Raw genomic sequence first — 17,160 nt, forward strand, 5'->3', positions numbered from 1 at the left:
TATAGGCCCTTGTTGTAACATTATTAAATATGACAATTAAAATGAATTAAAAAAATATTATATTATAATAATTATAATAATTAATAATTATAATTATAATAATAAATTATTATATATAAAAATTATATATAATGTGACACTAAAACACTGTTGCATAATTGTGAAGTGTAAAGAGAAGATAACAAATAAAAGCATCTTTGAACATTGAAATCATTTAATGTTTTAAAGCAAATACAGTTTACTTCACTGGGTCAACACATGTGAACAATATATATATTTTTTCATATCATTACCGACCTCAGCAGACATACATTCACACGGCTGCATGAAGACAAGATCTTTCTTTATGTTTTTGTTTTTTTGTTGAAGTTATGTACAAAGTCATTGTAATGCATCATACCCACATCTCTATACAGAACCCATTAACATATCAAAACCTATCTACCCAAGTCAATGTCAAAGTAGAATTATGGCAATAAGCTATACATCTCCAGCCGTCTGAGCGGTCTAATTTGTTTTCTAGTTCAGTTTGCAGTCAACGTCCAGACTTGAAACTCCACCACTTCTGTTCCCCCTACATACAGTAAACCCAGCTATAGTTTTCAAGGTACATTATTTACAGTGGAATGTCAGGCTTTGAAGTGGGCAGTTAGAAAGACATGAGACTCTGGAATGAAAAATCTAAAATCTTTATATCTAAAGAAAATGAGGAACATATAAAAGAAGGAATAAAAAGAAATATGTTGTCTGTAGAACAATATATAAAAAAAAAGAAAAAAAATCTAAGTATGTCCATGCTATTTAACATTGCTAGAAGCCTCAACATCAACTGATCCTCCAAGGGAAAAAAACAACAACAACAACAATTAACCAAAAAAACGCAGCTGATATGGGTCATGAATATTAATTGTAGTCGCTTGAAATCTCTTATTTGACATTTAAAGCCATAGTAGCCATTTGGTGGATGGATAACTTGTGCTTAGCTTGAGAAAATAATAATAATAATTAAAAAAAAAAAAACTTAAACTGACAAAACCCTGGGGGCACATTGTCAGTGAAAGAATGCGAGAGAAATGGAAGCGATATGAAAATAACTACATATAAAATTATGTACTAAATAAATTTCTGGAACAAAAACTTGTGCTTTAGCTGAAGTGATGCCAGTCTTTTCAATGACGGCCTTGATTAAGCAGCAGGTTTCCAGTTGTGAGCTGGTTAACAAAGTGCTGACAGACCAGCGATGTGCTGCTTTTTGTATTTTTGTCATGTCATATGAAACAGAGAGAGAATATTTCTATTTATGAGGGTTTATAAAATCTGGTACAAATACAGCTTCTATAATACTCGAAGTCCAGGTGATACGCTTTCCACCGCGCTGGCCAACTTCTGTTGATTCATATCTTTATCATGTCAATGTCGTAAAAATGTACAGTGAGGGCAGACAAGACACAATAACTCTAAAAAAGAAAAAAAAAAGAAGAAAACAATATGTACAGATCTAAAAAAAAACATAAAACCTTACATCTCACATGTCATAGGCACTGCAATTTGTATAACGCTGCACATTGACCTTACTAAGCTAAAATACAAGGTTTGCTAAGCAACAAATGTACAGTTAATCATCATGTGGTCTGTTTTAGGTCAAATCAAGATGTGCATGGGTTACCATTAAAGTTTTAATTCATATTTAACTTAGATGTTTGTATATTACGACTTTCCTCATGGGTAGGACCACAAGGATTCTGCGGCTGCAAGTTCTAGTTTGTTTATTGTGTCGATTCTTTTGACAATGGCTTCATCCACCAAAAAGAGTGTGGTACTCTGAGCTTTAATGCAGAAAAAAAGAAAAAAAAAAAGCCATCAGATTCAGTGTGGACCTGCTCATGGGCAAGAATTCTTTAGTAAGTGGCGTTCATCTGGAGTTTCCTCCATTTACAGGTCCTCCTGGATTGTCTATGTGTTTACAAAGGTTCAGCATCCTAATCTCGCGTCTTGTACAGAGTCCCGTTTAAGGCTGGCAAGAGAATTAAATATTTCATGGACAAGCCATGATAAATTCCACTAATGCATTTTTTTCTGTAGGGTGATATGGATGCAGTTAGGGAGGTTATTTGTCTCTGGAAATAAAATCCTTTAGTGGAAAACTGCCCACCCTTTCACAAAAAGTGAGAGTTGAACCAAACAAAGAGTGATTAAAGACAATAAAAAGGCCTGAATGCTTAGTACATTTTGCAGCCAAACAGGTGTCAGTATCTTGATGAACAACCATTTTATTTATTTAAATACATACTTATTTGTAGCCAACAGATCTGCTCCTTATAGAGGATCAGGAAGGATTTGGAAAGGATTCCTGGCTTTGCAGCAGATCCTGTGGTTTCAAAGATCCAGCGGTACATAACACGCCTGTCTGTGATGCCCAGCTGCTGCCATGTTTACCTCTGATTTCACTTTGGCTTGAGACTTTTCCGCAATTTCATTCCCATGACCCATGCCTTTCCCGCTACCTGCACTTGGAAAAACTTTTTCCATCAAAAGGCTCTAAATAGTGGTTGACAATCCCATGTGGAACTAAACATTACCTTTGAACCTGTTCATATTTACAAGATCTTAAAACATTTTGACCACTCCACATCACCAACTCTAAATTACAAACACCCTGTCTTTTTAACAACACCACATTATACAGGATTATCCTTTTGCGTCTTAAGAGTTTCAGAGGAAATGGATTTTGGAAAGCATCGCTATGAAAACACTGCATGTGATGATGGCACATCCGAGGTGGATCTATGGATGGAGACTGACTAAGACTGGCGTGGAGATTGAGGGGCGAGTGGGTGGGTGTAGTATATCTGTCTAGGCCCCGTTCGGCATGCTTGACTGCAGTGTGCATATGACTAACGCTGCAGATGTGTTCCTCAGCTCTCAGCATAGCTGGGTCTTAAAATAAATACTGTTTTTGGAGAGCAGTCAGAACCCACATGCATTTTTTTTTTTTTCTCCCGCATTGGATTGTACGCTTTCAGGCTATGCCACATTTTCGGACCCTGTTCGTTAGTTCTGGACCTACATTTAGGGTCCTGTAGGATGTTGGAAGCAGTGTTTGTGCCAAGAACTGCAGAATTATGATGTTTCCAATAAACACAATAGTGCTAATGTGACCTTTGACCTCATAATGACACATGACTACATGACTATTTAGTTCCACATTTTCTGTTAACCAACACTCCATATAAAAAGCAAGACTATATAAAAATGAACAAAACTATTAATGTAAAAGCAATGGTAATATGCTAATGAGATTAAAAAAGACAAACGATAAAAAAATAATAGTACATCCAGTGTAAGACTTTCACAACATGATCAGCAATATACCCCTTTCCAAAACAGTTACAGTCTCTTTTTATACATTTAATACATTTATAATAACAACAAAATGAGACAAAAAGGATAATACACTGTAATATTTTCAAGCGACCTGCCTGTCCAGCCTTACTGGATGTTGATTGGCATCAGTCAGTGGGAAAACTTCTTGCTGTTGTAGCAGGTTCATCTAAAAGCATGAGGATGTGCAATGATGTTGACGTGTTGATGCTGCGAGCTATTTTTCTACAGCTGTTTTCGATGGACTCTGATGGGGGCGGAGGTTACTGGGTCAGGGGTGGGATGTGCAGATAAGGATAAACACATGGAGGGAGGGTTCTAGTGATGGAGGTGGGTGGGTGTGGTCGGATGCAGGAGAGGGCAAAAGGTCGTTGATCTTTTTTCCGTGTCGTTGCATGCCACTCTACACGTACCACTCTTTCTTTGAAATAACAGAGCCGTCGGTTTGGGAGACCATGTCGTCGGCGATCTCGGGCTCGGGGTCGTACTGGAAGGCGAGAGTCCGTTCGTCGTAATCACGACTTTCGCCTTCATCTACGGTGAAATAGGGTCTCTTCAAATCCTCAGAGTTGCCGTCGAAATCTCGGTCGCCGCCCTCGAAACCGCCGGGCCCGCTAATTTGAGCCGGCTTCTTTTCATCGTCCGAGTCGTCGGGGTACTGCAGGTTCTTGGGCATCGGAGGATGGGCAGGCACGCCACCGGCCTTGCTGTATCCATTCCCGAACACATGTTTTTTGGTGCTGTAGTCGCCTTTAAAGGTGCGCTGGCGACGTCGCAGGAAGAAGACGAGCAGCCCGATGGCAGCCACCAGCAGCACCACCCCGCCAACCGCGCCGCCGATGGCAGCGCCGGAACTATGTGGCTCCGGTGGGATCTCACGGCCATCAGGAGGGAAGTTAGGGAATTCTGGGTAGGAAAACACAGATGGAAGGGGAGAGTGTGTCAGTGCTCTGGTGGGAAGGAGGTGCATTTGTGCAGGTGCTCATTTTTGATGAGGAAAGGAATATAGGGGTGGAGAAACAAAAGGGGAGACAGGAAGGAGCCCCCGCCCCGTAATCACCAACCCACCCCACAAAACCAACCCATTAGGACGGCTTCACATAGAAAAGCAAGAGCTGAAAGTTCAGTCAGAGCATGCATTTTATAGAAAGAACACAAGAATAAACACCCAAACTCTTTTGAATGAAACAATAATGAACAAAAGTCTTGAATCTTAGGGCTCCTATACACTAGAGCAGGGGTGTAACATTTCCCATTGGCATATGTTTTTGTTGGTTGCACCACATGACATTGGTTTCACATACAAAGAGTAGGATAAGGATGGAATTTGATCTGTGAAGGGTACGATTCAATTGGATTGACTACATTTACATAGTTTACAACCCATTCTATCTCCCAAGGTGTCAAAAACTGAAGCATGGTCAATGCCTTGCGCATCAATATTAAGACTCTAAAGGTACCTATAGAGATCACTGTATCGACAAACTAGGAAATCTATTGCTTTCATTTGCTTGCCTTATGCATCAGATGATGATAATTTCCCATGCCCTTCATGTCTGTGTGGAACAATGTTTCAAGTTTGTCAATATAGCAAAGACTTGGATTACCGTTTGGGCCAGATTTACTTAATAGAGGGCAAATTAGCGTGAGAGCGCAATTCCAAAAAAAAAAAAAACGCCGATGAGAGTGAAAAGCTGTGCGCGTGATCTACTGACGATGCACATGTTAAAGAACACAGACGCAGCCGGATCATTTCCATAACGCAATCTACCAGTTAGTGTCTGGTTTAAGACTGGCGCATACTTAAATAATGGCCCAAACACCAGTAAATTGACAAGCGCAAACCTTAGTAAATCACCTTGTGTGATTCATTTAAATACTCGCCTCCCATAAATTTTGCATATGAAAGGGAAACCCCTACAAATGCATATGCAATAAGATCAACTGTGAACAAAAAAAGAAAAAAAAAGGGTGTCCACGTCTTTTCAACGCAATTTTTTTCACTGTGTGTCTTTAGAAAATCCTGACAGTAGTTTTTTTAACGCCAAAAGAGGGTTTGTGCTGGCACAAGCTGTATCTGGCCCTTAGTAGTGTCTTAATAATGACGCAAAAGGCACTTGAGCATTATTTGATGCCTTGAGAGTGAGAATGGGTTGAATATTAATAGGTGATTTGTGGACCCGCCACTCAAGTCCCATTGATGTTTGCAGTAAATGTTAAAATTTTCCTCAACTTTAGGTTGCTTTACTCTTGCAAACTCTTGTGTTTTTTCTTTATGTCCTTGCGACACACAATCTCTACTGAAATCAAAGGATTTTAAGCATTCTATGATAGCGAAAACTAGTGCGTAGGCACCCTTGATTATTTAGGTTATTCACTGTAGCACTTTAATCTATCTGGAAGTAAAACTTGCATTTTAAGTAACAATCAGCACAAGTACACTCATAACAACAAGCCTACAGGTCTACAAATCTGACTGACCTCAAAAATTATGATTCAACATTAACACAGGTTGCTTGCATTTGAAGCTCTTGACCTTGTTGGCTTACATTTAATACATTTCATAGCATACTTTTTTATTCTCTCAAGCCATTCATGAAATATATGTATTTATTTTTTAATCAATGATTTAAATGAAGAGCCCCAATGCTGCAGGTGAAAGGCAAACCAAGCACTACTGCTTTCAAAAGTTCATAGCATCTCTCTAACCAGTGATGTGGTTTTTATAGTCATCCTGGAACATGAATCCCCAGCAAGGCTACTGTACATGGTTATAGCTGACATACTGGTTGTGGTTTTGTTTTCAAAGCACATAAAAGACATGCATCCAACAGAAAGCAAATGACACAGCATGTAATAAGCCCATGCAAAAAGTCAGTAAGCCATTTCTTAAAAGTACCCAAAGCACTGCGATTTGCAAACAGCAATTAGAGTTGGAGAAGAAATTCAAACATGCTCACACACATACACAAAACCGAGACGCGCAACTTTTTCAGCATCGGATCATTCACAATTGCTGGATTAACAGCTTATATGCTTACATGCGGTTTCTGAAGACTTTTCTTTGTGCGGCACTCCTTGTAAACATAACCAAACCACTCCAAGTGTTACAACAGGTCAGCGCAAAAATCTCCCAACATTCAAATATAACATAACATAACTGAAGGATTAAAAAATCCAGTTGAATCTAGTTGCAATGCAACAACAAGCTATCTTCTATGTTAAGCTTACTGAAACAATCATTCATTTTGTTGGTCTTTTCATTTTTATTTTCGTCACATCCAAAATCCCACTCCAAATCAGATTGTTTGATTGGCTCAATGTAACACATCAATGAAAGAAACCAACCCCCGGTTTCACAGACAAGATTTAGGCCTAATCCCAGACTAAAATACATGTTTGAGCTGTTTTAACTGAAAGCAACTTGTACAGACATATCTTAAAATATGTCCGTGCCATAGTTTTGTCTCAAGACGCGCACCAGTAATGTTTTTTTTTTTTTTTTTTTTTTTTTTTTAATGCCCTTAAATGCCCTAATTGACTTAAGGCCTAATCCTGACTTAATCTAAGCCCTGTCTGTGAAACCGGGCCTAAGACATCCAACAACATCTTGTATCAGCTTCACCAAACATCTTGCAAATGTGTCCTTCACAGGTTGTGTTCACACAACACTTGTGCGTCATTAGCAGCAAAATACAACTTCTTACAACAACGAAACAGTAGACACAAGACACTCCACATCATATTTTCATCTTGAAGCCTATGCCATTTACGTGCGCTAATAGAATATGCCGGTTAAAAAGGTCAGCGGCTGCATTGTGAAGGTTTCTGACTGCCTTATGCGACAGTGACTTATTGAATATAGGCAGTAATAAGGTGGTCAGGGTGAGCTGCATTTGACATATTCCAGCTCCTTAATTAGCTTCCGTTCTAGACCTGGCAGAGCACCGTCTGGTACCCACCACACACGCTGGGATGGTCAGATATTTCTCATTGACACGCTCAGACATCTTGTGAAGGATTATGGTCATAAAAAGCAAAAACCTCTAGGGGTTCAATCCATCTCGTCCTTTAATCTAAGAATATAAAGTTAAATGCTAATAGGGAAGAGAAAAAAGGCATAGCACCCTTTCAGAAGATACACAAAGTGCACAAACGGAAACTTTTCTAGCTACACAAGCCCAATTTCATGCATTGTTGCATTTTGAAATATGGCACAATGCTAGTACGTTCATAGTTGTGAGTTTAAGCAGAAATGTTCTGCTTCTTTGGTCAGTTTTCTTTTTCAAGTGAACTACTTTCATGACAGCAACAGTTTGAAGATAACCCTCGTAAGCAAGTTAGTGAAATTAAGTCAGTAAACTGCTGACATGGTTATAGCAAGCTGTTAACAACATATTGCTTTAAAGGCACTCTTTTTTTTTTTTTTTTTTTTTTTTTTTTTTAAGATAACTATGTCGCCCCCTAGAGTGTGGAAGATTGTTACCATTGCAATATGTTTCTGACCAAACAATGACTTTGATATGATTGTAATTCACTATTAGGACAGAAAATAAGGACAAAGATGGTGTAATCTGGTTTTGCTGATTACCCATCCTGACCAATAGCATTTAAGTTGTTTAACTAGTCTCCTAGCCATGCAGACAGTTGGCAGGTGCCCCAAAACCAGTTTATCCAGGCTAGGAGACCAGTTAACCAGTTAAAACTGTTGTTTTAGCATGGTCTTCACATATTTATTGTTGTATTTTATTTTTTAACTTTTGTATGTAGCTTAATTAGCTGCCTATCTTGGCTAGGACACTCCACATTTCTAATCTCAAGGTTTCTTTCCTGGTTAAATAAGGGCTAACAATATAATAGGCTTACAAATTATTCCATTTCCTGCTTAGACTCCATTAAACCATTATTTTATATTCTCAAACACCTCTCATTAATGTTAATGACAAATGCTAACACTAACAGGCTGCTGTTTCTCATATCGGGGGGGTCAAGGGAACAATTTGACTTGTGAAGTCTTTCTCTGAAGTTTAATTACTGTGACACTCCACGGCTAAAGCCATTCAAACGCAGGAACCCATTTATGTATACTCTACCTCTCTCCCTGTCTCTATTTCTCCTTCCTCTGCTCTTTCTATTCTAGGTTTAGTCAGTGTCCACACTGTGGTTTGGCCGCCGGTGGTGCGACCACTCTCTCAGCTATCAGCTCTCAAGTATTAATCTGGCCTTTAATGGGATTAGATGAACTGGGGGCTTCATCATACAGAGAGAGAGGAATCCACAGGACTGGAAGAGTTGAAAGGACCAGTCTTCTTTCTCTAATTCGTTCCTCTTTCCTTCAGTGCACCTTTCTGCCAGTATCTACCCAGCTCTTGCTCCATCACTCTAATTGGTAAACTCATTTTGTGCCCCTCATCCTTTTCCTGCTGAATGCGTGTTTATACTGCTACTATATTTATGACACACCATAACTAGCCCTAACCAGACAGAAACAGTAAAATTGCAAAATGACCCCCATGAAAAAATTATAGCAGATTATTTCAATCCGGAGGCCCCTTATGAAGCCTATAAACATTTGCCACCCAAGTTTTTTTTTTTTTTTTTTTTTTTTTTTTTTTGAAAACATCCATCTTTTAGAAATTTAATGGTATACACAGTTTTATTTTCTATTAGTTTATTATATGTCTGTATAGTTTTGATACATTTGTTTTATTTCAGTTTTAGATATTTTAGTACAATAGGTAAAATTAAATGAAAATGAGAACGGACATAAAATAATATCAAGTTTTCCTTAAAGTCTGCTATTAGCTCATTTGCATCCTATAGATCCTTTAATTTAAAGATCTTTAAAATGACTCCATCAGGCACACAATAGCTCTGAGATAATCAAAGGTATGGAGAACATAGACGAAGCCCTTGAAGCCTTAATTTGCAAAGCTAATCAATGGCAGTATTTGCTTTATAGACAAAGTACTGAGGCATGGAATGAAACGATCCCTCACTGCACTTCACAACTCTTTGATTCTCAATATCCGTTCTTATCTTCCTCTCGCACTATCAAAAACGCATCCTTGAAAATTTGTTTTATTTCAGCTGAACTATGGTAGCTCAATGCTAGCTCTGTTGATAGAGTTAGCATAGGCTGCTTCTCAATTCCAAGAACGCAGAGAACGGACTTGCGTTCTCGTGGAGTCCGGTCTTACCAGGCGACCTTGAAAGAACTAACTCGGAAGGACGCGAGGACGGAGAACGCATCATTTGAGAATTGAGATGTGCTGCGATCTTGTTGTTCAACTGACTGTTACAGCATATTATCAGTGGCTAATGCACAGTAAATACAACATAACATCACAAACAATTGTCATAACCTATTAAAAATTCTTTCATATTATTATTATTATTATTATTATACACATTGTTTTCATATAATTTTATATCTTTTTATTTCACCGCGTGATTTTATGAAAATGAGTAGCCTTTGGCTGTTATGCTTTGTCAATGTTACGATTATTTTTTATATGCCAATAAAAATACTGCAGGCTTTCTTCAGGTTATCATTTTATTAAAATTAAGCAAAACAAACAGTTTACTTTCATGAGCCGTCACGTATTTGCGAGCTTGTAGCTGGAATCTCACGAGAACTTTAAAGCTTACAGGCTTCCATACGTCGACTGCCGCAGCGTCTTGTGGGATTTTTAACGGTTCGATTCCCTCAAGTTTGCATTCGATGCATCCTCAATATCAAGAACACATCCGGGTACTTTCATGCGTCTTCCGTTCTTGCGTTCTTGAGTATTGGAACAAACTTCGACAGTTGATGATGACGTAGAGCAAGAACACAAGGACGCAAGATCGCTGAAGAACGCATATTGAGAAACAGCCATAGAGAACATTCTCAGAACTTTAGCTAACATTCTGGCGAGGTTCTCTCAAAGTTATTCCTGCGTTCACGCCATGTTGTAATTACCGCAATTACAAGATGACAGCACGTGATGCTCATTATCAACGCCGATATGAATCTGCAGCAGTCAGGTGGTACAGCGTCACATAGTACAAGTCGAAGCTCTCAGAAAGTTGTAATTATGAGTTCTATCAGGATGTGAATGCCTTTAACAAGTCGCAATGTCAGAATTATGGTAAGTATGACATTTTGTGAACGCACCTTATGAACAAACGTTATTCCAGTAACATTAATAAAATGTTCGTTCAAAGTTATCTGGTCTTTAGTAACGTTCTCAAAATGTTAGCACAAAAAAGCTATTTATATATCGTTCATTTATTCTGAAACATTTTAGTTGGATCATCGTCTAATGTTTTTAAATGTTACTACTTGGTTCGTAATGTTCAGAGAACACAAAAGAAATGTTCTCACAATGTTTACAAAAAGTGATAAAATGGAATGTTTCCTTAGCGTTTGTATAACCATGAAAATATGATGGGCCCTAGAATACACCCAGTGCAATGCTGCGCCAGGCACAACGCAAGTGTTTTTGCTAGTTTCAGACAACGCAGTTGATCATTTTCACGTCCTGCACCACATTTTTTAAATAGCAAATGCATTTGTGCCCATTTGTGCGCCCGTGCTGGTTTGAAAACGAGGTGTGTTCAGGCGCATTGTTGGAGAGAGGATAATTATTGGATTATTATTGCGTGCATAAAGATGAATCTGGCTTGTCCCATAGATGGTCTGCTCACGTGCTTTAACCTCATGTACGAGCAGATCCATTTCCTTGCTAGAGAAGCATTCAGTTTTTCCGCTTGCAAATTCCGCCATGTAAATAGCGAATCCGCCAAAGCACACCTGGCTTTTAAAGGGAATGGGAGGTGTGGCTCTGATTGGTTTCTTGCACATTACGCCCAAAACACACCCATTACTCATTAAGAGAATAGGGACAACCCTTTTAGACCATGCGCGTTGCGCACTGACCATTTCTCCCGCCATTAAACTAGCAAAAGTGGATTCGGACACACACTAAGTGCACTTGCACCATGCACTTTAGAAAATACGGTTAGATCATTAAATTAGGGCCCTAAAATGTTCAGAGAACATTTAGAAATGAATTTTCATAATTTAATGGGAATGTTACCAAAACATTCTTTGAACATAATAGCTAGGGAGCTAGCAAGCCCTGAGCTAAAAAAACAAAAACTGCTATGCTACTTAGGTGCCGTTCATTACCTCAGGAACTGCATCTTTAGAGGAAAATCCACATACAATGTGTGTGGGCCTGTTGTTAATCACGCTGGAGTAATCATATTACCACAACACCAATAATTCAGCAGTCTCTGGCTGTTTTTCTTCATCGGATGGCAGGGAAGCGGAACGAGGTGACAAACATGTAACGCGGTTGCATGAGGGGCCGTGAGGGATCTCAGACTTCAATGCCACGTCGCCAAAGGCTACACCTGCCAGAAGATAGATAAAACCTCACTCGCAGTGTGTCTCCAACTGCCCTGATACCATTAAAGCTGACAAAAGAAACCGCCTATTAACAAACCTCTGGGAATATGCAGATATTGTCATTACCCTGAGTTGCAATGGACAACCAGAACCCTGGTGGGATTAACTGGTCGAAGAACCATGAAACACTATAATTCAATCAAAGCGCATGAATTTATAACGCGTGACATGCAGCATCACAGTCTTCCCGTTCGGCTAATCATTAACCGGCTTTGAAATGCTGTGACAACATTTTTTTAATCATCTCTAGCTAGAGTTTACATTTATTTACATTCATTTTCTTCCATACCAGCATGTCTTTCAATGTGTGTAATCTGTTCTGACAATTACTAGCGAAGAAACGCGGTCTAACATATGTTCTCTGAGAACCATGGAGGTAACATGTAAATGAAAGTAAATAAATAAACACTAAGCTTGCATGCTACTAAAGGGACTGACTTGAACAGATGCTTGACAGCTACTTTATAATGAACATAGAACACCATCTATAAATACACAGAATAAAAAATAAATAAATATAAAATAAAAGTCAGTCAGGGATCAGGCGGCTGCCATCACTGTCATAAATCTAAATGAGCTGATGAGCTGCTCTGCTCGTCTCATGTGAGATTGACGACACTTCTGAATTTAGCTCTCACCAGATAGTGTCAAAGATGTGTGTGAAGAAAACAGCATTGTGCGAATGTGCGGGTGTTTATGTTGTAATATGTTTGTGAGAGAAAGACTCCGGGGGAGTACAGGGGTATGAAATACTGTTACTGCTTACTAACTAGGGCATATTTTATCAGTCACACTCCCAGTTATTATGCTTTCAACTGTAATTTAAGTGTGCTTATAACATTATTATTAACTATCAACCATCCAGAACACCATAGCAGCTATACAACCATCAGAACAACTTAAAAACCACAGAAAATCTAATTATTACTAGTCATAACCGAAACATTAATAATTTGGGTATCCTCAGTAGGCCATCGCGTTTATTCTCCTGACACCATTCCAATGCATTATACTGCCTGAGAGAAAATTGAATTATGTGATTTTGGCTCATGCAATGGAAATAATGGTTTCAAGATTTGTTATTTATTTATTTATCCCCCCCCCCCCCCAATTAAATTGTGCTGTTGCTGAAACTAATGTAAAAAAGATGTGACTATCATGGTCTCTTACCTCTGTGTTTAGTCAGAGCTCAAGTATGGAATTGTATTTATGAAATATTACACTAAAAATGCTGGGTTAAAAACAACCCAAGTTGTTTGAAAATGGAAAAACCCAGCAATTGGGTTCACTCTAAAAAATGCTGGGTTAAAAACAACCCAAGTTGGGTTGAAAATGGACAAACCCAGCAATTGGGTTGTTTTAACCCAGCGGTAGGGTTAAATGTTTGCCCAACCTGCTGGGTAGTTTTACTTACCTCAACTATTGTTTAAAAATTACTGTATTGCTTAATTAAAATTAACCCAAAGTATGTTGGAAATGAACATTTATTAATGTTCAATGAATAATTATTAAACAAACATTTATTAAATTGCTTATTAATAAATTTATATTAATAAACTATTCAATTTATATCCATAAAATATTAAAGCTTATTAATAAACATTCACCTTTTGTCTATTATTGTTGTCTCTAATTGCATCTGGTTTTTAATTTCCCAACTATTTTGGGTTCATTTTAAGCTAGCCATATAGCAATTTTTAAATAATAGTTGGTTTAAATAAAACTACCCAGCAGGTTGGGCAAACATTTAACCCAACCACTGGGTTAAAACAACCCAATCGCTGGGTTTGTCCATTTTCAACCCAACTTGGGTTGTTTTTAACTCAGTATTTTTTAGAGTGTTGTTTTAACAAACCAGTTTTATTTAACACAAATATTGTTTAAAAATCACTATACAGTATGGCTGGCTTAAAAAATTAAAAAATCAGACTCATAATTACTAGAGGCAACAATAATAATCAAAAGGTGAACATCTATTAATAAGCAATTTAATAAATGTTTATTGTTTAATTATTATTCATTAAACTTATTAATAAATGCTCATTTATTAAACATATTCATAAAATGTTACAACATATTTTAAGTTCATTTTAAGCAAACAATAAATAAAACAACCTAGCAGGTTGGGCAAACGTTTAACCCAACCGCTGGGTTAAAACAACCCAATTGCTGGTTTGCCCATTTTCAACCCAGCATTTTTTAGAGTGTAGGACTGTTAAAAGACTGAAATAACTTGAACGAATAAAGATTTTTAAATAAATAAATAAACCTAGCCTGTTACTAGGTGATTCTCGTTTAAGGGTTTGCTGCTGTTTGATATGTATGAGCATGTCTATACAAGCAGCATCACAGTGCAGGAGGCCATTCACATTCCTAACCTCTATCACCATCATGCTCTGATACAGAAAACTGTCCAACAGAGGCAGAAAAACTAGATGAAAGCCAATATAAAGATAGGGAAATCGAGCAGTGAGAAATGTGAGCAGAATATAGTGAATGAGCCAAAAAAAAAAAAAAAAAAAAGAGGGAGAATAGGAAAAAGAGAGTGACATAAAAAGAAAGTTAGGGAGGGCCGGTAATGGAGGAGGATGTGTTTACTCAGTAGTGAGAGATGGTGAGCGAGAGAGAGAGAGAGAGACAGAAATTGCTTGTTACTCTCCTGACTGGATTTGCCCACGGTTGTGAAGTCATGGAAATGTAATGCTGCCACAAAGGATAAATCCTCATCAGCGAGCTAAACTCAACAAGCAAACTTTCTCTCCAGAAAGCCACACAAAAGGCTCCTTCTCTCTCACTTTTCCTCCATCCTCTTACTAGCTATCATTCCTTTCCTTTCTTCCTTACAATGGTTTGCGCTTTAGTCAAATATTGCCTAATATTCAGGGTTCAAAGTTAAGCCTGATTGACAATGTTTGCAGTATGTATGCCAATTACCTCAGAAAATAATTTTGACTTGTCCTTCAGTTTGTAAAGATGCACTGACAATTAAACACTTACTGAACAAGTTTATTTTTGTGCTTTTAAAAGGATAGTTGACTCACCAATTTGAATTCTGTCATTATTTACTCACCCTCAATGAGTAAATAATCTTTGCTTTTATTTTGTTCTATTGAACTCCAAAGGAGAAATTTTTCATAAAGAAAGTCATACCAATGTTATATTAGTGTCAATAAAATACTATTATAGTTTTTGATAATATTATGATTTAGTTTTCATTTTTATACTTTTAGTTTTAATTGTTTAATTTGTTTAAGTTTTAGTAATTTTGTTCTTTTTTTATTTTTTATATATATCATTAAAGTTTTTATACATTTTTAAACATTATCTGAGTACATCAAAACTAAATGAAAATGAGAAATGTTGACTTGGAAACTACCTGAAATAAAATAAGTTGAATTCTTATTTTATTTTATTTTATTTTATTTTATTTTATTTTATTTTATTTTATTTTATTTTATTTTATTTTATTTTTTAGAAACATTTATTTATTTATTTATTATCATTATTATTATTATTTATTAATTTTTGGTGGTTTAGATTTAGTTAACTATAACAGCACCGAGTCATGACATGAGGGTGAGTGAATAATGACAGATTTTTTATTTTTTTTGGGTGCACTATCCCTTTAACTGTCAGTTCTAAAAAAATTCAACCTTTGAACGTAAGCCTGCGCTGAAAGTGATAACATGACGGAAAACTGTTGACATAGAGAGATGATGACACATTTTATGCTCTAACCTGAACTCGTGCTGGCATTCGCAGCTCATGATATATTTTCTCCAAAGAGCTGGTTGAATTTTTAGACATCTTAACCAAGCGCTGGTCTAATCTCATTTAGTAGTGGCACCCTCGTATCAAGCAAATTCTCTTCCTGATAGATAATCGGACTGACTGAGCATCATAACTGCCCATGCATGGCTCTTGCAGAACACGATAAAGGCGCAGCTTGACATTTCTAAGCTGATACGCATGAGATCCTGACCCAAACAAGACCGAATTAATAATCATTTTTAGTAGATGAGCTGTGCTGTTTGTCAAATGCAAACATGTCCCCTTCATCAGGCTGTCAGAAGCAGCTGGCGTCAGTAGAGAAGAGAGAAGTGAGGCAAGCGTCACTACTGGTAATGCTTAGGGTTAGAGATTAGTACAAACCCCAATAACCAAGTTAAACTTGAGCATATAGTATGTTTAACATTATGTGCTACAGACATGCACTATATAAAAAATAAAATAAATAAATCATTGAAGTTGTAAATAGAACAAAGTGTATAGAAGTGTTTTACTATAGTGTCATTCTACTGCAAAATGTTGTTTAATTCAATGTGTTACTTGCCGTTTCTTTTTAATTATTTGTGAAATTAGCCATTTCTGAGTAAAAAAGTGGTTCAATGTAAATCCTACACCAATTTTTGTAGTGTATTTCAAATCATTGCTGATCATCAGTCGATGAAAAGAGGCTTAGTCGACCAAAATTTTATTAGTTGCTTAGTTAACAGCTGGTGGTAATTACAGTACATCGTGAAAGACATCCAAACGCTCGCCTATCATTCATCAACCTCAAATATGGCTTATCATCTCAAACATGTAAGTAATAGCAACTTGACATTGACGCTCACTTTAACATTAAAATGTGGGGTATTCAAGTGTTTGTGTGGAGTGTGAAAGCTGAATATTAGCGTGCTTTTACTGCATGACAGCTAACATGGAGGCGCCGGTACGATCACTTGCGCTTAAAATACTCTGCAATTTTTGGTCAAACAGATAAGAGTAATAAATATTTTCAATCTGTGAAGAGTGTACTTTTATTTGTGTGCACTCACAATAATGACGAAACTTGTGCTTTTTAAAGAAAGCAAACACATTTAGCTTTCTGCTGTCTCTCTGTGAACTTAAGTGCACCAAAAAAGATCTGAAACTCCATGTAAACCTGCCTCACAGACATGAAAAATGTATCTATAGAAAGCGAAATGTCTACTTTTAAAGGGCACCTATTATGCCCCTTTTTACAAGATGTAATATTGGTCTTGGGTGTCCCCAGAATGTATTTGTGAAGTTTCAGTACAAAATACCCCCACAGTTAATTTATTATAACCATTTAAAAATGTCATTTTTGGGGCCTGTTTTAAAAAGAGCTGTTTTGGTGTGTACCACCTTAAATATAAATGAGCTGCATATCCCCGCCCTGCCTTTGGATGAGGGCGTAACTTACATACCTATGGCAATAAACAATGGCTGAGAGTGAGAGACCCGCTGTTTTGTATGGCATTCAGCCGTACATGTTTGAACCGGAATCAGACCCAGATGATGAAGAGACTCCAGCA

The 17,160-nt window shown here is 37.4% G+C and overlaps 1 protein-coding gene across 1 annotated transcript in view; it reads right to left on the reverse strand.

The window, feature by feature from the left end:
* Window positions 1–250: 250 nt before the first annotated feature.
* The window catches only part of nectin1b (nectin cell adhesion molecule 1b), a 118,110-nt gene continuing 101,200 nt past the window's right edge, over window positions 251–17,160 (reverse strand). Inside the window, exon 6 of the mRNA XM_067389723.1 lies at window positions 251–4,287. Within this exon, the coding sequence (XP_067245824.1) occupies window positions 3,785–4,287 (503 nt within the window). The 3' untranslated portion in view covers window positions 251–3,784. The remainder of the gene's footprint in view (window positions 4,288–17,160) is intronic.

This window comes from Chanodichthys erythropterus, chromosome 7 (genome assembly GCF_024489055.1).
Source record: "Chanodichthys erythropterus isolate Z2021 chromosome 7, ASM2448905v1, whole genome shotgun sequence".
Taxonomy (NCBI): Eukaryota; Metazoa; Chordata; class Actinopteri; order Cypriniformes; family Xenocyprididae; genus Chanodichthys; species Chanodichthys erythropterus.